Here is a 21,374-nt window from a genome sequence, read left to right on the forward strand (position 1 = left end):
CAACGCATACAATATATCTAACCAAAAATGAAACTTTACGTACATCGAATTAGATTCCAACTGGGGGAAATAATTTGCTGCTTGTTAGGGTGAATTTTCTCCTAGAGCATATTTGGAAGGTTAGAAATTAGAATTTAGTCAAGAGTTGATTTTTTTTATTTTAAAAAAATAAAAAATGATTTAAATTTTTTTTGAAGAATTTTGAAAACATTTTTTTGTTTATTTTTTCAATTTCACAAAAATATTCAAAGAATATTATTTTTTAATCAAAGGTACGAAGTGTGTCCAGGTTACCAATATTCTTTAATCAAAGTATTTTTTAACCAAAGGAACGAAGTGTGTCTGGGCTTCATTGGTAGCGTTTTAATTCTTATTTTTTTTATTTATAAATTAGACTTGAAAAATCTGATTTCTAAATCAAATTTTGCACTTTTCAAATTTAATATGTCAAATGTTAAAAATATGTTTATTTACAATTAATAAAATAACTTTGTCAAAGATAAAATTGTAAAAAAAAAAAAATTAATTCTATTTTATTAATATATGAAGTCAATGAATTCTTTTCCTAAAAGAGTTAGAACTTTTTTCTCATATCAAATAGTTTCTAAACAAGTTCTAACTAAATTTAAATTTTAACTGGAAAGGAAAAAAAACTGATCCAATAACAAGAATCATGACATAATTATAATGAGTTGATGGTATATCGCGTTGATATTTGAAACTGATAGCTTCTTCTTAGAAAGTGCAATTGGGGAACACAGAAGGGTTCATTATCTGATGAGTCCTAAAGACTTGGCCTTTTATAAGGCTCAACAAACGCTCATTACCCTTTTTAAGCGATGTTCCACCATTAAGCACATTAAGCAGGTTCAATCCCACGTTTTTCACACTGGTTTTCACCGTGACAACATCGTCCTAGGACAAATCATTCTCTTCTGTTCACTTCACAAGCACATGAACTATGCTCTCTCTGTTTTCAACAATGTCCACAACCCAGATACATTCATTTGGAACACCACGATCAGGGGGTTTGGTAACGCCCTACAACCTCAAAAGGCCTTTGATTTCTATCGCAGAATGCTGAGAGAGAAAACAGCACTAGCGGATACTTTTACATTCTCGTTCTTGCTCAAAATTGTTGCTTCATTCGGACCCATTATTTTGGGGAAGCAACTGCACTGTAATTTAGTCAAGCTTGGTTTTGAAACTCATGCTTACGTTGGGAACTCCCTCATGCACATGTATGGTATGTTGAGGGAGGATGAAACTGCACGCAAGGTGTTTGATGAAATGAAGGATCCGGATTTGGTGACTTGGAACTGTGTTATAGATTGTCATGTGCATTGTGGGAAGTATAAGGAAGCTTTGGAGTTGTTCACAAGGATGGTGGATGCTGGGGTGCAGCCTAATGATGCGACTTTGGTGGTGACGCTCTCTGCATGTGGTGCTATTGGAATGCTGGATTTTGGTAGGAGGGTTCATGATTTTGTCCAAGAAACAGGTCTTGATGAGGTTACAGAGGTTTCAAATTCGCTTATTGATATGTATGCTAAGTGTGGGGTGGTGGAGGAAGCGTGCGAGACGTTCTGGAGGATGAGAAGGAAGAGTGTTGTTTCGTGGAATGTCATGATCTTTGGGCTTGCAACGCATGGCGACGGACGAGAGGCGTTGGCATTGTTTGCAAGAATGTTGGAGCAGAATGCAGTGAGGCCAGATGAGCTTACGCTCTTGGGAGTGTTGTGTGCTTGTAGCCATGGAGGAATGGTTGAGGAAGGGAGGAGGTATTTTGATGTTATGAACCGAGAATATAACCTCCAACCGACGATGAAGCACTATGGTTGCATGGTAGACCTTTTGGGTCGTGCTGGTTTAGTTGAAGAAGCATATAGATTAATAAAGAGCATGCCAATGGAGTGTGATGCTGTCGTGTGGAGGACGTTATTGGCGGCTTGTCGAGTTCATGGGAACATTCTACTTGGTAAAAAGGTAAGGAGCCATCTGTTGGAACTGAAAGCAGATCATAGCAGTGATTATGTTCTTCTTGCAAGCATGTATGCAAGCAGGGGTCAATGGAATGAAATGAGCAGAGAGAGAAAATCAATGCAGGAAAGGCGGGTTCAAAAACCAGTGCCCGGTAACAGCTTAATTGGCATTCCTGGAACAGGGTTAGAGAAAGTGGCCCTTGAAAGATTATCCTAACTGTTGTACATAGTTCTTCCTGTATTCTTAATTCATGTAGCTTTTGAAGACTTTGTCATAATTTTTTGAAGTTCTCTATAGAAAAGTCAGCCAAAACTAATGACCAATGTCATATGAAACAGGTCTTCACTTCCAAAAATGTAGTTGAAGGGTTTCTTGCCCTCCTTGAATACAAAGTTATCAAAACCAACAAAGTCAGAATAAAAGCAATAATTCTTAAATGGGAAATGATCATATTATGATAGAAGTGTCACAGTATAACAACATATTCATTAGCTTAACCGAAGTTTACAAAGGGTGTGGTTGTCATCAATTGCAGTAACTTGACTACTGCAACAACACAAGTTCATAGTGCAAAGCCTAAAAGATATAACCATATTACTTCTCTTCTTGAACTAGCACTTAAAAATCGGATTAGTCTAATGTGACAGCCTAATAGCACCAGTGACCTACATATACAAATGTAAAGAGAAGGGCTTTTTGTATATGTAGGTAGTTAGTTGATGTCAGTTTGATGTCTAAAACTGGAATTGTTACTAAATGGATCTATCAATTGGAAAAGGGCTCAAAAGCCTTGTCTTGAAACAGTAATCTAGAGCAACAGCAGCACAGACAAAAATGAAAAAACTCTCAGATACATAAATGGTTCCATCTAGGGCATGTGATAAGAAGCTGTCAAGGTTCAGTTCAAGAACTGGTCCACCACCCAGGGTTGCAAGGCCTGCATCACATGTTTGTTACTTTATCTCAACAAAAGAAGAGAAGATGATGAACAAACTTTTATGTAAGTTAATGAAGTCATGAAATTCTTACTAATTCAACTTTAAGTATGACTGATTACCTTTAACAACACCGAAAGCAGCGGCTACCCCTGTTTTAAGATTAACATCATCCAAGTTTCTCCTTACTGCGTATCGAAAAGTTACTCCAAACAATATGCAGCTGATGAAGTTGATAGCCAAAGGGAGAAGCAGCTGAGTAGTGTCTGTGACCTGAGTGAGGCATATGGGGAGCCCTGAAAGGGTGCCAACAAGGGCAGCAATGGATGCTGCTTTTACTGACTCCAATCTCTCTTTGTCCCGGTCAATTTCTTCGCCATCTTCAGCTCCACTCTCACTTACTAAGAGTGCGCGTTCTGCTTCCTCAACCAGGGCTTTTGCTTCAGATATTTCTCTTTGACATTCTGCAATCTTACATTACAGTGATTCAATTTGTATCAGCATAGACTTGGTATGAACCAACCTATAAAAAAATTTCAAAAGCACTAGAAATGCTTCAATGTACTTTTAACCACAAGCAATAATCTGAATTGTACTTTCAATAAAAAGGAATTCATTAAGAATACATTTCTACATTTTTCATGGAAAGATATATTGTCTCCCTCCCCTTTTGGCTGAAATCTTTTGATCACAAAGTCATGGCGAAGCATCCAATTCATTTAAACAACTAACTCAAATTCAAATTGCAATCACAAAAAATTGAAGGCCACAATGTGCATCACAACACTTGTAATACCCTCATAATCACAACAACCGCAACCACAATTTAGAAACCTGCCCTTTATAACTTGCTAAGATAGCAATGATACAACAATTCAATGCATTTGAAAAGGGTATAACATAGCACATGGGATTCAATATGATATGATATGATATAGTATATAGTTATATACCTCAGAAGCTTGTCTTTCAAGCTTGTTGACATAATCCCTGAACTTCTTAGCAGCAAGTTCTTGTTCTTCAATGATGGCAAGTTGTTTCTTAGCCATGTCAACCCTCAGAGAAGCCTTCTCCAAGCCATCAAGCAGTGACTTGTTCTCTTCTTTGCTCAGAAGCTCCTCAACTTGCTCGTTCACAATCCCAGACAGAGAAAACCTCTTCTCTTCTGACTCTGAACTGTTACTGTTATTGATGCTGCAGAAGCATGTCAATGGTGAGAATGATTTTGAAGAAGCTCTGAAGGACTTTATGAAAGGAAGAGAACGAGAAGGAACAGCGATGGAGTTCATAAGAACAAGAGTGCAAGGATTGAGAACCTTCATTGCAAGAACCTTGAAAATCTAATTCCTCTTATCTATACAGAGTTCTGTGGTGGCTAAGAAAAAACAACATCAGATTCTGTCTCCCGTGTTATTAAAATTCATATCTTTTCACAATTTATATAATGTTTTCTTTTTATAAATGAATATGAAACAGAGGGGGAAATATCAAATTTAACTAGAATTATTGTGTTTAACTGTTTATAATGTTAATTTATTACAAGGTAAGATGGCTAATTTATACAACAATTTAATGGGTGATTTTTTTTTTTAATTATAAAAGAGGAATTTTGCGGGCTTAGAATGATTGGGAACTTTGGATCATGAAGTGAAAGAAATATTGGAGATTTTGTTGAGGAAGATAAAATATTTGTAAAGTGAATTGATTTAGTTAAATGAATTGTTCATATATAAATATAAATATATATTCTGTAATATTCAATATCCAGAGTCCAAACATAACAAAAAAATAATTTTTTAAAACCCAAAAAAAAAAACTTGAGATTTTTTAATCAAAAATCAAAATCACACAGCATGTGATATGATTATGTAAACATCACTATTCTTCTTGAACATCGTTGCACACTTGCATGTTACCTTGAAATTTTTGGTAAATTCCTAATTTAATATATTTTTATTGTTGATCAGTTAAGTAAAATTAGATATAAACTTTCAAAAATACATAATATAATGTGAAATACTGAAATGTTTCACATAAAAAAAATCATTCGTTATCCTAATTAAATTACTAGTTAGTGATATAATATGGTAATTTTGTCCCAAAGAAAAAAAAAGGAGAAGCAAAAATAATTAGTGAGAATTTCATATATAAAAATACATAATTTTAGCGAGAAATGTTTCACAGTGAATAACAAAGTATATATAATGAGCAATGACAGATGCCGGCCGCCCCTAATTGGAGCTACACTTCACTGCCGGCGTTTTCTGGCGCCGCAAAATGGCCTCCTTCCTCCGTACAGCTCGGAAGCTCGCCTCTTCATCCTCGCAGTACGGCCACCTGAAATCGCCACCCTCCACCACTCGCAATGCTTCGGCGTCTCGCGCGCCGCCGCGTCCCCCGATTTCCGACAACAGCATTAACCTCCTCGCCGGGAAAACCAACGGCGTTACGAGAATGTTGCCGTGCTCTGCGCCAATCTCCAGCAGCTACGACCGCAGATGGAGAACGAGAAGGGTTGGTGTGAGGAAGGGAAACGTCGCGGCGGTGGAGTTAGCGTTGAACTCAGTGGTTAAGGTTTTCAGCGTTTTGTGCAGTCCCAACTACTTGCTTCCATGGCAGAACAAGTCTCAGCGTGAAACCATGGGTTCTGGTCTGTCATCACTTCATTCTTTTTTATTTATTTATTAACATTTTTTTCTTTCTAAGAAATGTTTTCTGTACGGTGGTTACTCAAATGAAAATATTTTTATGTGAAGATGATAGATAAGATATGAACATGTGATTTGTTATGTAGTGTAGTGTGAAATTATTTAACGATTTTCTGCTAACATCTAATATTTTTGCGAGTTTTGTTTTCAGCTAGGTAGCTACTAGTTGGATTAGAATAGTAGAATGTAAATAATAGTAGATGCTATGTTTCAGATGAACAAACTGTGTTTGCACAACCAACCAATCATGTATTGTCATGGTGTAAAAGAAGTTAAGACTATCTATGACAATCTTTAAAGCATACATACATCATACATGTAAAAAGTTATGATCCGTTGATAGAAAAAATCTCTATATTAATTGTAGAAAAGTGTGGCTTAGGTTATGAATGTGAAGGTAAAATATGTGCATTCTTATCTCCAGCAAGTCAAGGTGCAATTTCGACAATTCAAACTGGTAATCTCCAAGTCAATAGGTAGCAATCTTACAAATGCACGGGGGATCACCGTAAAAAATCTTTGCATTCATAATGCAGTAACTAAAATTCACTTGTTAATTGAGTTTCATTCTTCATTTCTATGATGTTCATGGCAGAACTTAATTGAGATGAGTTAAAACATTTGTGGATTCTGTTGATGAAATAAGAGGGAGACATTGAATGGAGGAATTGCCTATTTTTCTAGGAATCTGTAGACCTATTTCATCTTTGTGCTCTTGGCTTTCTTGCCTATTAGTTTGTTTGGTGGTTAATCATTTTTCTCTCAAAATTCTCCATGATGGTGATGTAGGGTTTGTGATTCCGGGCAGGAAGATTCTCACGAATGCTCATGTGATAGCTGATCATTCGTTTGTGCTTGTTAGGAAGCATGGTTCTCCCGCCAAGTATAGAGCAGAAGTTAAAGCTGTTGGTCACGAGTGCGACTTAGCTATACTCGCTGTTGAGAGCGAAGAGTTTTGGGATGGTATGAATCCATTGGAGCTTGGAGACATCCCGTTACTACAAGAAGCAGTTTCTGTTGTGGGATATCCTCAAGGTAGCAATATCGTGTTGATTAATCGTCTTTGCATATTTGTATGGGATTTTGCATTAATGTAGCAGTAAAAGAATCATTTTTACTATCATCAAAAGAAAGAATGTGCAAAGAAGGATAATAAAACGTTCTCATGAAAAGGAAAATGCAGCAGAATAATCAGCAGTCCAAATTTTTCTACTTCTATTTCCTCTTGAAGATTTTTTTGATCCTCCAAAAAAATACTGAAACATTTCATAAATAAGTGGTATTAACTATTAACGGTGAAGTAATGCAAGGTATGCATTCACATATGAATTAAATAATTCACATAGCTTTTGGTTTGCAGGTGGTGACAACATTTCAGTCACTAAAGGGGTTGTCTCTAGGGTTGAACCTACACAATATGTTCATGGTGCCTCCCAGTTGATGGCGATACAGATTGATGCAGCCATAAATCCAGGGAACAGTGGTGGCCCAGCAATTATGGGCAATAAGGTTGCTGGAGTAGCATTCCAAAATCTTTCAGGAGCTGAGAATATAGGGTATGCCTTTCATTTTCTTCGACTTAATGAATATGGATTTCAAAACAGCAGATTCATGAATCTCCTAATATGGCAGTTGTTTTATTATTTCCATGTATGCTAGTGCTGAAAAGGAAGCCATGACAAGAAAAATAGAATGAGTGAAAATTATGTGAAGAACAATAACAGATAATAGATTTCACTGGAAATTACATGATAAAGTGCATAATCTTTAAATTATCATGGAGCAGTATATATTTGTTTACCTGATCAAACATAAATGTTTCATACTAGACTACTTTCCTTTTCATATTGGATGTTGCAGTTACATTATACCTGTACCTGTAATAAAGCATTTTATATATGGTGTAGAAGAAAAAGGAAAGTATACTGGATTTTGCTCTCTGGGTTTGTCGTGCCAGCCAACTGAGAATGTTCACCTCAGAAACCATTTTGGCATGCAACCTGACATGACAGGGGTGCTAGTAAGCAAAATTAACCCACTTTCAGATGCACACAATGTTCTGAAGAAAGATGATATTATACTTTCATTTGATGGAGTGCCTATAGCAAATGATGGTACAGGTGTGCTCTTTTCTTTTCTTCTGGATTTGTTTTCAACCAGTGTTCACTGTGGATAACCTTTGAGCAGGATAAACATGCAAAATTACTTTCTTCATATGATTACTGTCATTGCTTTATGCTTTGTGATTATGAAACAATTTAATAGCCAGAAGATTACATATATGCTGCAGTTCCTTTCCGAAATAGAGAGCGGATAACATTTGATCACTTGGTGTCTATGAAGCAGCCAAATGAAAACGCAATAGTCAGAGTTTTGCGGGATGGGAAAGAGCATGAACTTAATATCATTCTCAGACCTGTAAGCTACTGTATATATTATATGCTCCTTGTCAAGGACGCTTAACTTAATTCCCCATTCATATTTTGTCACTTTATCGTTAGACTTAACTAGTATTTAGTTGTGATGGAAATATATTGCTGTTAATATTTCAGCTCCAACCCTTAGTTCCAGTTCATCAGTTTGATAAACTTCCAAGTTATTACATTTTTGCTGGTCTGGTATTTGTTCCGCTAACTCAACCATACCTTCATGAGTATGGAGAAGACTGGTATAATACATCACCTCGTCGTTTGTGTGAACGAGCCCTGAGGGAATTGCCCAAGAAAGCAAATCAACAACTTGTGATCCTATCTCAGGTTAGCATCGTTTAACTCGCACATTCTTCATTTTAGTTGATTTCTGCATATGGATGCTGATGTTTGATCCAGGGAATGCTTCTATTAATTATATTTTACTTGTTTTTAAGGTTCTTATGGACGATATCAATGCTGGATATGAGCGTCTTGCAGAACTACAGGTGCCAATTTATTTGTTTATATAATCGACTAAACAGTTTAGGGTTCACATCAATGCTGGATAGTGGATATGACTTGTACATATTTTGACCATTTATTACAAGTTAAGATTGTTCGCATGAACAGAACCTTTTTCGCCGAATATTTGTTTTGATGTATGATTCTGATTCCCAGGTTTTGAAGGTTAATGGAACAGAGATTGACAACCTAGAACATTTATGTCAACTTGTTGAAAACTGTAGCACAGAGAGCGTGCGATTTGATTTGGAAGATGATCGTGTCATTGCCTTGAACTATGAAGTCGCAAAAGTTGCCACTTCTAGAATTTTGATGCGTCACAGAATACCTTCAGCAAAGTCTGTTGACCTTATTGATACACAAAATAGTTCACAATCTGAACTAGCTTCCCAATGTTGAGACTCTTAACAAATATTATTCATTTAGGTATCATTGCGTGATAGTTTCAATGCAAGGATCAGATTGATATTTACTTGGCATTGTCACACACAAGTTGAGAATTTTCATTTGTGCTATATGATTATATGAATTTCTATCCCCATTACCACAACGGGGTATTTGCTCACTCAATATGCGCACTGCAGTTGTTCACGAAACCAAGAGGAATAGCCATTAAAAAAAAAAAAAAAACCTTTGCGTGACTGGCAAGGTAAAATGCCTATTTTACTATTTTGTGTTTACATGAAGCCAAATAATAACCAACACCAGAATTGACTGAATAATTCAACACAGAAAAATTGCAGACAGCGAGTTGGCCAGGGGCCATGTCATTTAAATATGATATCAGGTTTCCGATGAATATAAAGTTTTTGAAATTCAACAAAAATATAAAGCTGGAAAATCAGGGTAAAAATAGTATAACTCTAGATTGGGAACACATTTAGAGAAACCGATGGGAAAGTAGTTGGCGGTCAATAGCAATGCAACATATGACAAAAGACAATGTTTGGAAGAATGCTTCACAATGTAATGTAATATTGTATCACTATATCTAACATCTCGAATATGTAAACTCCCATGGAAGGAAAAATAACAAGTTCTCAAATCTGTTGAAACATCGACAATTTCAACGAAGTTCAAACTTCCATGCCTAAAATTGCAAATTTTAAAATGAACGAAAATTTTGGGAAGTGTTTCTTTATGCTTTCTATTCATTTCCCTTCTGATTTAATGGATCAAATGTGCAATGTCAAGAGAGCATAAAACAACACATCAATATTTCTAACAAGTACAATAATTCAAGAAAAGAATGCAGTGAAAGACTTGGACCCGACTACACAACTCATTAAGCCACATTACTAACGAATACAAGAGCTGTGATTGGAAAGATGCAGAGAAGTCAGGCAAGAGTGACCCATTTCTAGAAACAATTACAAGCCTACAATGTATTAATCCAACTGAGCCAAACAACGATTGATAGTTTAATAAATACTTAGCAAAACCTCTTGCCTAGGTTCACCGCAAGATAGCTCTCTCCAACTCTCACCAACTGAGATTCCGCTTCTGGCCAGATGATATGGTGCTAACAAAAAAAGTACACACAATATTTGAAAACCACCAGTTCAATTGCTTGATGAAAATCTCCAAAATAACTATACCAACCAAAGAAACAATATTTGCATCTTTTTCGGTGGATAAAATGCACACGATAGACAAATCACAAAGTACAAAAAACTTCAGAGTTCATCCTTCATTGTCCAACTCCAATCTTGCAAATTCAAAGAACACAATTGCCTTTATGAATAAAAAGTACCCCTAATAAAAGAAAAGTAATTTGGGCGTCTTCTGTCAAGAGAAAATGAACACGTTGAAAGGATTTAGCAACAACAAACATAAGTCTGCACAACTAACCAGTTTACAGAAAAGATGAACTCATGGTAAGATTCATTTGGCCTATCTCCTTTCAATATCGATAGCTTCCAAGTGCAACAGTGCATCTCCTTCTACTCGGTGATAGAGCAATTATGAATTTTGATTGATTGAATTTGACTTCTAATTAAACTACTGATTTGAAAATGAATCACAGTACATAACATAGCATTCACGAAAGGAAGAATATGAGAGCCAATCAGATAATCTTCCAAATCTCTACACTATCCAATTTTCTGCATATTTCAAATTAATTTTTCTACATTCTCTTCTGTTCTCTTCTTTTTTCCACTTCTCTTTTCCATCCAAAAGTCTGCGTGGATGTTTGATGTGAAGGAAAGAAAAAGAATATGTTTCCAGAAAGCCTTACACAATTTAAGTTCTATAAAAAGAGAGCAAATATAATTCTTTGTTAATATTTCAATTTCCTTTTTCGTATCCAAAAAATGGAAGGAAACGGAAACAAGTATCAAACTCCCATGCTTTTTCTTTTTCCCCCTATTTTGCACTCTTCTGTTATAACTTATTCCCTTTCCCTTCCCTCCCTTAACGAAAACGCAGGCCAAGAGGAATGCCTCTGCTCACGTTTTATATTGCTACAGGATCAGAATCACAACACCAGGGTGTCGAAAGCACCGATAGAAGCAGAACATCATCAAGAAGAAAGTTACAACTTCAAGATCAGATTAAACAAGAAAAACCCTCCTAAAAGCCACAACCACAACCACCCCACACAATTGATAACAGAGAAAATACAACTAAAATGATGGAAAGCTAGAGTCAAGTTCCCAGAATGATTTGATATGATATGCTATGCTATCGATAGTCGGTCCTATCACATCATTGATTCTATTCAACACCTATCTGCCACAGATTCTAACAAAATTATTCTAACTAGTAGCATTTACCAGCAACAATTGAGCCGAAAGCATGGGTCAAAACTCAAGCTCATGGCTAACAACTTTAAGCACATAAGAATAACAAGAACAAGAACAAGAACAAGAACAAGAAGTTAATGGAAGCTGAATTATATACATACATCATCTTACTGCACAGAAGGAGCCATGTCATTATTTACTCAATAATAATCGTAATCATAATAATAACAACAACAATAAAATTGAGATTTGAGAGAAAAATAGAACCGTATTATCATATCAGCCTACAGTTTCATCCATTATCATCATCATCATCAACAACAACAACAAGAAAGTGATGAAGTTCATATAACACAGTTCAAGAAAAGCTAAACATACTCAAATTCATCTTCCCTGAGGTGCGCGAAGAACTTCACTTTGCCACGTCCTTCAACTTCCGTAACAAACTCAACCTTATAAGGCAAGTTAGCAGAGATTCGCTTCCCGTTCCATAACCCTACGTACTGCTTGATCTGACCTTCCATTCCGTCGAGATCGAGCTCCGGAACCTTGGGAACATGATAGACCTTGAGTGGCGATTTCACCCTAACGCGCGCACCGACCTTGCTGACCTTGGAAGATTCTTCTGCTTCTTCGTCTTGTTGAGAAGAGAGTTGAACTGCGACCTCGCACCTGACGAGGCCGGTTAGGGGACGGCGCGTGGGGGTTGGGAGTGAGAGGGCGCGTGAGGGTTGAGGGAGTGAGAGAGGGTTCTTGGGGAGAATCATCCATGAGGAAGTGCAGTTAGGGGAGACGCTCACGGAAGATGAAGGCGAACACGCCCTTGTTAGGTAACTGCTACTGCTGCTCATGCTCATGCTCATGCTCATGCTCATGTTCATGTTCATGCTTCTTTGCTCAATTCAATGCTTCTTTGCTGTGTATTTTATTTTTGATTTATTGTGTTGTGATTATTATGATTCTTATTTGTTAGTTGCTCCCTCCATCCATTTTAACCTTTTTCAACACATTTATAACTTAACAACTGCCTGTATACTTAAAAGTCAATATTATATAAAATAACACATAAATATAATCCAACGACTTTTTCTACTCTGGAAAAGAATATTTATATTTACTTTTGTCTAAATTGATACACATCTTTGTATTATAAGTGAAACTATTTTGTGTAGATTTTATATTTTAATGATCAAAAGATATATCAATTTGTTGAAAATTCCTTTGTATTTTTTCTGTGCAAGAATAAAAGGATGTGGGATTCGCACGTGGCACTGATGCGATATTGGATAATTTTCTGATTCTGCTTTTAATTCAACCACTCACTCCCCAAAATACCAAAAATTAGTACAGTGGATAATTTACGTGATAATAATAACAGAAATCTCCTATTAGTTACGTTTTCTGGATACTATAATATGGTCTTTGGAAGGGGACACGTGAGTGATTTTGCAACACACCCACAATATCCATTATCCACCCGTTCGTCTATATCGAACTGATATTCTCCTAAACTCATGGTCTTTTGTCCTTATTCTTCCGAGATTTTCTTTGCTACGCATTGTTGTTCTTATCATACACGTTTGATTCTTTCTAATGATTTTCTAGTTTGGCAGAAATTGCTGGTGTCTATTATGATTGGGAATTTCTTTTATTAGTCAAATTCATCATTTTCTACTGTGTTTTGAAGCCAATTAAAATTCATAAATGGAGCCTCCTACCTCAATATATAAATTGACCTAACTTGCTGTCGGATAGTACCAAGAACAATTGCCATCAAGTCACACATGAACCTGCCATAATATATTTATACTTTCAAGTGAACTACCTTTCACATAATCTACCACTTTTTCAATTCCCACTTTCTAATTGAATGGTATTAGTGTATTACCATTTTGGTAGGTTTAGACCATCTGCTGAAGCTGGATTTGGAGAACTGCAGTCTACAAGATTCAGTATAAACTTGAAATGTAGATACAATACAACTTTCCATCTCAGAGATTGTGACACGAGAATCAATGGACCAAACCAAGTGGAGGAAATGGGGAGAAATGCAATACATTCAGCGGCTTGTTGCAAGTAATGCACAAATGTGTTGTTTTTCTTTTTTCACTGAGGGCAAAAATAAGGAAGACAGATATGCAAGCAACAACAGATACATATAACCGGAACAAAAATTTACAAAAAGCCTCAGCTGTTACAGCGAAGATAGGGAATTTCACATGGACAAATTGGGTATCTGGACTTGTATATTTGACAGAAGTAAATGAGCTTCTTTCCAGAACCCATCAAAAAATTGAAAATGACTCACTGTTATCGTATACGAGAACGGCCAATTAGCCTGCACTGTTCCGGAAGCATAGTCGAAACTACTTGTCCATTGAGTGGAAAAAGCTCACCATCAATACCACATCCATTATGAGTGTGCTTCCCTGACTTTATCCTCACAGACTTTACCTGCATCCAAACAGACAGTCATACAATGAACAAATACAGAAATAATAAAAACCAGGATAATAAGACAATCCGGACACTAAAGAACCTAACCAGATAAAGCCAACCAATATTTTTTCATGACACAGCTCAGAACTAATAGCAATTGTTGACTGTAGTATTCTAAATTTCATTAGACAAAAGCAAGCAAAGATTGGAACACGGTAACATTATTTAAAGGCAACTCTACCAGTTAATCACCACAATAATATGCACTGTTTTAAGAACTAATGATGTGTATAATGCAGTCTAAACAATTTCATTTTAAAAAATATTAATGCAAATACCTTTACATATTCAACATATGGCAAGGAAAGGTGTCGACCCATCTGCAGAAGTACAAAAAATCTCAATAGCCGCAACCTTCCAACCCCATGAACCAAGAGCATATCTAGTGTGTTGTCATCAAACTCAGCTTTAGGAGCAACCACCTGCGAGCTTTGAACAGTTCTACATGCATGGTTGCAAACCAGAATGCCAAGGAAATGTCCCTTCGAGACAACCCATTTGTCTCCAAATCGAGGCACAACCTCCTTTGTGGGTCCTACTTCTGTATCATCTGGAGGCCCTGGCAACTCAATTGGGTTTTCTACATCCCAATTAGCCTCGGGATCCCACTTTGGTTCAGCATCCCATATAGGACCAGGATCAGAAAGTGTTGATGATATATCCTCTCTATCATTTGTCCCACCGTTGGCCCATCTAGAGTTATCATGTGTAGTGGTCAATCCAGTCCATTTATCATTCCTTGACTTAGACCTGGTTCTTGGCCAGTTTGGTGTTGTTGATAGAGGCAGTTGAGGATGAATAACTTCAGGTTCTGATGTTACATTTCCTCTTCCAGACGACAAACGCTTTGACTTTGGATCTATGCCACGCACCAATTCTGAAGGTTCAGTACTAGCATGAGTACTACTACAGGTATCCATGTCTCCACCAGACAGTCGATTTGGAGTCATTATTGAGTCAATACTTGAAAGACTAGATGCTCTGGGCAATCCATCCTTATTCAATCTGCCCATGACGTCTGTATACAGATCTGCAATATCAACTACTTCCCGTTCACCAGACAGCTTTCCTTCTCTCTCAGTTTTTGATGCTGGAAGATATTCAACTTCATAGCTGTACCGCGGTAAGCATAAGAACTTGAGGAATCCAGCAACAAAATACCGCAGTGGGCCAAAGCGCTGCTGATACTTTTCAGAAAGTTCCAACACTGTAACATAAAGAATACACAAGTACATAAAGCCAATTCGAAAGTGGGCATTACTGATTGTGTCAGACAACGATCTATCTATCTTCCTAAAACGTGATTTCTTCACTCCCTACCCCCAACTCATACAACCACATTTTGATTAACTGTGAGAATTGATCATGTGTATTGCATATATTAGCACAAGGCAGGACAAACATGACATTGACCATGCCTCAAGCCCAAACAGCTCTTGCATCAACGGCCCATCTTTAATATAAAAATCATTCATGAACTTTCTATTTAATAGCTTAAGGTTTTGGAATGGTTGGATCTCAATACAAATCATTTAAACCCAGAGGTAATTCTAGCCACACAAACTCATAAAAGAAACATGTTCAGAAAAATATGGACCCGAGAGTATATTAGCAACAAGAAACAAAGTATCCCGGAAAAGGTAACACAAACCAAGCCATTTCCCTATTTTATACTAAAACTTCAGCGAACACCAATAAGAAGTGGATTCTCAAACAAGAATTATGCAAAGTAGTAAGTTTTGTAAATGGCATCGACTTACCATCACTAACAAAACCATAGTATGAAACTGTCAATCCATAATGAATCTTATTACTCTGAATCCATTCGACAGCAAAAACATCTGTAGCAGTAAGGCCCCCCTGAAGCAAGAAAATAGAATGAATATTAACTGCAAGGATATATGGACTATAATAAATCAAAAAATCTATACGGATCAATCTTAAAGAAAAAATAGCAGGAGAACATAATATCTAGTGAAAGGCGATAATATACAAAGGAAATATGGCCTACGTCCAAACATGGATACAAATTTCACAATTATCAATGTCTATTTGTCTATTCCCAACTTGTAATATTTGAATTAGTTACACCCATCAATTATTTGAGATCGGAAAGAAAGAATGCTACCTTTACAATAGCCATTGCTGCAGATACTGGATCTCTGACACCAAGAACAGTCCATACCAGAGAGTTATCAGAACCAGCTGGTATAATTCCAATGGGTATCGATATTCCTTCCTTTTGATTGTCTCTACAAAGGAGACCATTGAGAACCTACAAAATCAACCACAATATATAAATAAATAGCATATATATTCACAACATGTGCATATATTTGTGTTCCAAACTATGAAAGAGAAGTTCGATTTCTGCAATGAGCATGACTGAAAATCCTTGTTTAAGAAGCTTTTTGGTTTATGAATGGCCGTTTCATGATAATACAGAGTACAATACCACATTTTTTAAATGATTTCCATGTATTCATGAGTAACTGGTGAAACTCTAATGGAAAGGAAGTTTTTTGTTATGGAAAAGGTTAGTTAAAAGTAATTAGTTATAATCATTTAGTGACATGATTAGTATATATAGAAGTGATAGGGTGCATAGTCATTTCAGTAAAATTTCTCTAGTATCCTTTCTATCTTGTAATTCTTGATAATTCTTCAAGTAACACCAGAGACAATAAAATCTTGTTTACTTCTAACAAAAAATAACCATAATAATTTGTATTTTTTCTTCTATTAAAAAGTAATGTGCTTTTCACTTAACAGAAGAAAGGGTAATCCAATAAAAAATCATATTAAATCTAAAGACAGAACTTTAAAAATACTTTGTGAGAAACTTATGCTATTGAGCCACATTAGATTATTAATTCACTTTAGTTCCCATGAAAAAGTTAGCAGGCTTCCTATCACTAATGTATTTGTAAGAATGACTAACATGATCTACAAGGAATCCAAGACTAAAGTGGGCAAGGACACATTGTAACCGATACTAACTAGCAACCAAGTTGACAGAGTACAAAAGGGGAAGAATTTCTGATATGATATGTGTTGATAGAAGAGAAAAGTACACAGATCAGAGAGATTAGCGAAGAAGTCGCCAAGAGAATTGTTGGGAAAGAAACGCGCCTCTTGAATGCCATGATTATCATTGTGTTTCTTACTTTCTTTTCAAAGACATACTAGACCCCACTGATCTAATATATCAGTTTAGAGAGGGGAGACACATCTCAGTTTCCCCATGCTGGCTGTTAAAACCCTACCATTAGTATATTTAGATATAAAAGTGCTATTAGCACTGGGATGAACAAGGAAGATAACCAAGTGTCTTCAATCAGTCCTGGACAGCTTAAAATCTAGTCGTAGATAATGTTCAAAAGGCTTTTAGGAGAAAAAAAAGAGGCAATAAACACAAAGAAGATACTAATTCCATCAAACAAACCGGCAAATCATCAAAATAGCCTGCTGACCTCATTGATTATCCCATCACCACCAACACAGATTATTCCTGAAAAAAAAACACCAATTTCAAGAACAGATAATAGTAATAAAAAATCCACAAAGGTGATAAAGAAAACTATAATCAATACATATTTAAACTGTAGAAGACTGTACCGTCAGGGCAGGTACTGATGTCCACAGTTGATGCAAGCTTTTTAGCATGACCAGCATGTGTTGTATTGACTACCTCCAATCTAAACCCAGCAAGCTGTCATAGAACATGCCAAACATAATAAGTAGGAAATTATACATGCTGCATTGTCCAATTGTATCTTATATATAAAATGATGCACATACTCCAACCATATGGACTTAAGTATTCTGATAAAAACAGATGTGAAATAATAATAGTTCAAGAGTAATATATTGACAGAGCAATGAAAAACTATATAAAATATAAATACTAATATTATTATCAATCTTATAGGATACTCTAGTGTTTTATGTAGTAAACTTTGAAACTTCATATCTAAATTTGGCATCGCATACCATGATAAACATAAGTGCACCAACAAGCCTATGCAGCTTAAACAATCAAAGAGTATGTCATACCTTAAATATTGGTTCCACAATATTATGGAAAACTTTGCTAGAACGGCCTCGCCCTGAGCGTGGGTTTAAAATTACGAGCATCTTAGGTGGGGTTTTACATCTAAAGAGCAATTCAGGAGGGGTATCAGAAGGAAGTAATTCTGAAGAAGCTTGCTTCTTTGAAGACACTAAAGGGTGGGGAAGACAATTCACAAAACACTGTTGATCTGCAAATCCACCAACCCATTGAATTGCCTCTTCTTTGGTAGAAGCAACAAAGCGATAGTCCTTGCGACTTCTTTGAGCTTTCACAAAACAAGAAAGGCCACACGAAGGCTTTTTAAATGGGTATGAGTGCACCGTGAAATGTCTGAGACCAGAATAATAAGAAACCTGTTTAGAACATGGACTAAAACTAATTAGTCAAATATATTATCTTCCCCTAGCAACCAAATAAGAGTAAATAGCAAACATATTTGATCCGACCATCCATCTCACACTAAAAGCAATATATTACCGAAACGACATCATCGAGGTGCAGCACATGTGATCCCCAAACCAATGCCTTGCTTGTTAGTTTGGCATCCACAGCTTCTTGGTCAGCAACCTCAAGAGAAGCAAGCTGAGAACCACTACTACTATCTACAGCAATCTTTCTCTTATCCAAAACAAGCTTCCCAGAGTATACAACATATCCTAACAAATCCGACTTCTCGTCTCCTCCTCCTCCACCACCACCACCAATATCAATTCGATGATCAAAACCTTTGCTCATATCCTGATCATCCTGCCTCCCCGTCACAGGGGCACCACTGCCAACCTCCCCACTCCTCCTCGAAGCCTTGGCTTTGCTTCGCTTCTCCGGGAACACGACTGGGGACTTGTGCTCGGCCGTTCCAATTGGGGAACACAACCCCAGCCGGCGCAGCGATTGCTGAGGCGACGAAAGCCTCAATGGCGCAGGCCTATTACTACCACTACCGTTATTGTTACTACTATTACCAGTGGAATTCCTTGAAAGACTCCCACTCCTGTGCATATCCCTCATACTACCATCAACCTTATTAATCCCACCACGCAGGGGATAACCTACATGACGCAGTACCCTAGCCACACTTTCTTGGGGCAAATTCTCCCCTTCACTCTGATAAAGCTGCCAGATTTAGGATTTAGCAGAAACTAGGGTTTCAAGATTCCAAAATCAACTTCTCTTTTCTGTTTTTCAGCTACTGTTCAGCTCAGATCGCGAATCAACGATCGGATCTAAAACCGAAACTACTAACCATAAGAAAAGCAAATGAAATTCCGCAATCGAATCAAATCAGCTCACTCTCTCTTCCTGTTTCTAACCCTAAGCTTCTGACGTCGCGATTTTCAAGAAATGAACGATAAATTGAAAGTTGGAACAGGGGAAATTGAAACGAGAAATTGAGGAGAGAGTAAAAGCAAAGCAAAGCAAGCCAAGCGAAAGGAGTGATTAGTAATCTGAAAGGAAAAGCAGAAATGTGATAGTAAATGAAGAAAGGAAGAGAAAGAGTGAGTGAAGATGGAGATGGAGATGGACGGTCAGGATGTCACAGGCTTCAAAACGGAGTCACCAGTGTCTTAGTTTCTGTCTTTCTTTCTTTCCATTTGCCGTCATTGTGGTTTGGTCTGTGGGTTTAGATTGGTTGTTTCTGACGCACCAAAACAAATCCATTTCCTTTTTCTTTTCACTTTTTTATCTTTTTCTTTATTTATTGCTTTAACTTTTCATTTCAATTTAGTTTAATTCTAATGCGTTGAACACAGTCATGTAATCGTAGTTGATCTTTTAAATGATCGACCAATATAAAAAATAATTATTTTTATTAATATATAATTATAATTACGTATAAAATTATTTTATATTTATAATATATAAAAATCAATGCAATTAATTAATGTAGTTTTGTTTATAAGAAATAATATATCCACGGTATAAATTAACCAACAAATAAATTATTCATATACAAAATTAAATATTATAATACAAAATATATAATAAAAATATATAAAATAATTTAAGTACATATTTCCCAAAAAAAATACGCATAAAATATAGTGATTAATTTGTTATATACATATGTTGCAATTGTTTTCTTATTTCCCTTATGCAAGAAAAAATATCATACTATATAAATAGCAAAAGTTAATTATCAATTAGTACAGGGGTATATATATATATAATGTACATAAAAATTTATTAGATTGTTATAAAAAGTATGCTTATTCTAATGATTAATTATTTTATTAAAAAATATAAATATATGGTAAATTTGGTAATTAAATTTTAATAGACAATTCAATTCTAAATAATTAATTTATTATACTTTTGTTTTTTATTAGACTAAAATTTATGAAATACTTGTGTAATTCTAAAATATATTTAATATGTGTTTTAAAAACTTAATTTTATTCAATTTTTAACTATATATTAGATTGGTTATTTTCTTTAATACATATTGCTATTTTTGCAAAAAATAAACAAATTAAACACCAACACCTGCCACTATTCCAGCTCATATTCCACATTACAGTATCATATAGGAAAATATATGATATGATGTTTGTTAGGCTGAAATTATTTAATCATTGAATTGTGTATATTGTACAACTAGATAACTTCTAGGCGATTGGGTTTTTCTTCTTTAGACTTATGTGTGTCAAAGTCCATGTACTAATAATGAAAGCTCATCTTCTACATCAACCTAATCTAAAAAAACATATTTTTTTTCTTTGGTCCACCTTCCATTTTGCTTTTATTAATACCATTTTTTAGTTGGTCTTTCTATTATTGTTCATGTGCCACTTAATTAAAATTTCTTGTAATTTAAATTTTAGTTGGGTTTAGTCAGTAGTAATCAATAATGCTAAAAAACAGGATATACTTCTAAAGTATTTACCAAAATATTTGAATTTTTATACTATAAATATTTATATAATAATAATAATTCCTATATTATATGACTTATTAGCTAAGTCATATAATATAGGACAAATAAATTTTAAAAGTTTAAATTTAATAAAATAATTCTTAAATTAAAGAAATAAATCATATTTGACAAAATTCACCAATCATCATTTGATTGACATTGTTAATATCATTGTCAGTGTTATTAGCCAAGTATTTACTTAATATTATTATAATAAAATATAGATTTTAATCTTTTTCTGAACTGCGTTTAAAAAAAGACTGAAATTAAAAAATTAAGATTAAAGATAAAAATTAATAAAAGTTTTTATATTATATTTAATATAAAATATATTAAATTGGATTAGTATTATATTTAATTTAAAATAAATATAAAAATTAAAAAATAAATTTAGAATTTAAAAAATTAAATAAAAATATTTTTAAGAATATGTATTATTAAAATTTTAGTTTTTATCTTAAAAATTTTTAAAAGAGACCGAAATTTTGTGTTAAAGAACTAAAATTTTAGTTAATTACTAATCATTAAATATATTACTGAATCTCATTCGTCTAATTTCAATTTATAAAAACAAATGTTA

The 21,374-nt window shown here is 35.2% G+C and overlaps 5 protein-coding genes across 5 annotated transcripts; 2 read left to right on the forward strand and 3 right to left on the reverse strand.

Annotated features, from left to right (window-relative positions):
• The first annotated feature begins 777 nt into the window (after window positions 1–777).
• Window positions 778–2,199, forward strand: LOC112801881 (pentatricopeptide repeat-containing protein At4g21065-like). The gene has a single exon (XM_025844828.2). It carries the CDS (start codon window positions 778–780, stop codon window positions 2,197–2,199), a length of 1,422 nt encoding a protein of 473 aa, XP_025700613.1.
• A 213-nt stretch (window positions 2,200–2,412) lies between these two features.
• On the reverse strand, window positions 2,413–4,625 carry LOC112801882 (uncharacterized). The gene is made up of 3 exons (XM_025844829.3): window positions 3,872–4,625; window positions 3,041–3,389; window positions 2,413–2,920 (listed from the first exon to the last, which is right to left on the reverse strand). The coding sequence occupies exons 1-3, from the start codon at window positions 4,238–4,240 to the stop codon at window positions 2,736–2,738; spliced, it is 903 nt and encodes a 300-aa protein (XP_025700614.1). The 5' UTR covers window positions 4,241–4,625; the 3' UTR covers window positions 2,413–2,735.
• A 427-nt stretch (window positions 4,626–5,052) lies between these two features.
• Window positions 5,053–9,124, forward strand: LOC112801884 (protease Do-like 10, mitochondrial). Its single transcript, XM_025844833.3, has 8 exons — window positions 5,053–5,568; window positions 6,416–6,661; window positions 6,987–7,182; window positions 7,487–7,746; window positions 7,917–8,044; window positions 8,179–8,382; window positions 8,493–8,543; window positions 8,716–9,124. The coding sequence occupies exons 1-8, from the start codon at window positions 5,196–5,198 to the stop codon at window positions 8,956–8,958; spliced, it is 1,701 nt and encodes a 566-aa protein (XP_025700618.1). The 5' UTR covers window positions 5,053–5,195; the 3' UTR covers window positions 8,959–9,124.
• Window positions 9,125–11,477: 2,353 nt separating this feature from the next.
• Window positions 11,478–19,622, reverse strand: LOC112801883 (sphingoid long-chain bases kinase 1). Its single transcript, XM_025844830.3, has 8 exons — window positions 18,358–19,622; window positions 17,862–18,233; window positions 17,424–17,517; window positions 17,279–17,316; window positions 15,934–16,080; window positions 15,566–15,665; window positions 14,084–15,012; window positions 11,478–13,760 (listed from the first exon to the last, which is right to left on the reverse strand). Exons 1-8 carry the CDS (start codon window positions 18,886–18,888, stop codon window positions 13,617–13,619), a joined length of 2,355 nt encoding a protein of 784 aa, XP_025700615.1. The 5' UTR covers window positions 18,889–19,622; the 3' UTR covers window positions 11,478–13,616.
• LOC112801885 (ferredoxin-thioredoxin reductase, variable chain) lies at window positions 11,675–12,187 on the reverse strand. The gene has a single exon (XM_025844834.3). The coding sequence runs from the start codon at window positions 12,185–12,187 to the stop codon at window positions 11,675–11,677; it is 513 nt and encodes a 170-aa protein (XP_025700619.2).
• Window positions 19,623–21,374: the final 1,752 nt, after the last annotated feature.

The sequence above is a fragment of the Arachis hypogaea genome, chromosome 5 (genome assembly GCF_003086295.3).
Source record: "Arachis hypogaea cultivar Tifrunner chromosome 5, arahy.Tifrunner.gnm2.J5K5, whole genome shotgun sequence".
Classification (NCBI taxonomy): Eukaryota; Viridiplantae; Streptophyta; class Magnoliopsida; order Fabales; family Fabaceae; genus Arachis; species Arachis hypogaea.

Excerpts from the sequence above, each read along its gene's own strand:
- LOC112801885 (XM_025844834.3), bottom strand. The coding sequence starts at position 12,187 with ATGAACATGAGCATGAGCATGAGCATGAGCATGAGCAGCAGTAGCAGT.
- LOC112801881 (XM_025844828.2), top strand. The coding sequence starts at position 778 with ATGAGTCCTAAAGACTTGGCCTTTTATAAGGCTCAACAAACGCTCATT.
- LOC112801882 (XM_025844829.3), bottom strand. The coding sequence starts at position 4,240 with ATGAAGGTTCTCAATCCTTGCACTCTTGTTCTTATGAACTCCATCGCT. Across the intron at positions 3,390-3,871 it reads TTGAAAGACAAGCTTCTGAG|ATTGCAGAATGTCAAAGAGA; the intron begins GTATATAACTAT and ends CTGTAATGTAAG. Across the intron at positions 2,921-3,040 it reads TGCTTTCGGTGTTGTTAAAG|GCCTTGCAACCCTGGGTGGT; the intron begins GTAATCAGTCAT and ends CATGTGATGCAG.
- LOC112801883 (XM_025844830.3), bottom strand. The coding sequence starts at position 18,888 with ATGAGGGATATGCACAGGAGTGGGAGTCTTTCAAGGAATTCCACTGGT. Across the intron at positions 16,081-17,278 it reads GTGATGGGATAATCAATGAG|GTTCTCAATGGTCTCCTTTG; the intron begins GTCAGCAGGCTA and ends TTGATTTTGTAG. Across the intron at positions 13,761-14,083 it reads CATATGTTGAATATGTAAAG|GTAAAGTCTGTGAGGATAAA; the intron begins GTATTTGCATTA and ends GTTTGGATGCAG.
- LOC112801884 (XM_025844833.3), top strand. The coding sequence starts at position 5,196 with ATGGCCTCCTTCCTCCGTACAGCTCGGAAGCTCGCCTCTTCATCCTCG. Across the intron at positions 7,183-7,486 it reads TCAGGAGCTGAGAATATAGG|TTACATTATACCTGTACCTG; the intron begins GTATGCCTTTCA and ends TGGATGTTGCAG. Across the intron at positions 8,383-8,492 it reads AACTTGTGATCCTATCTCAG|GTTCTTATGGACGATATCAA; the intron begins GTTAGCATCGTT and ends CTTGTTTTTAAG.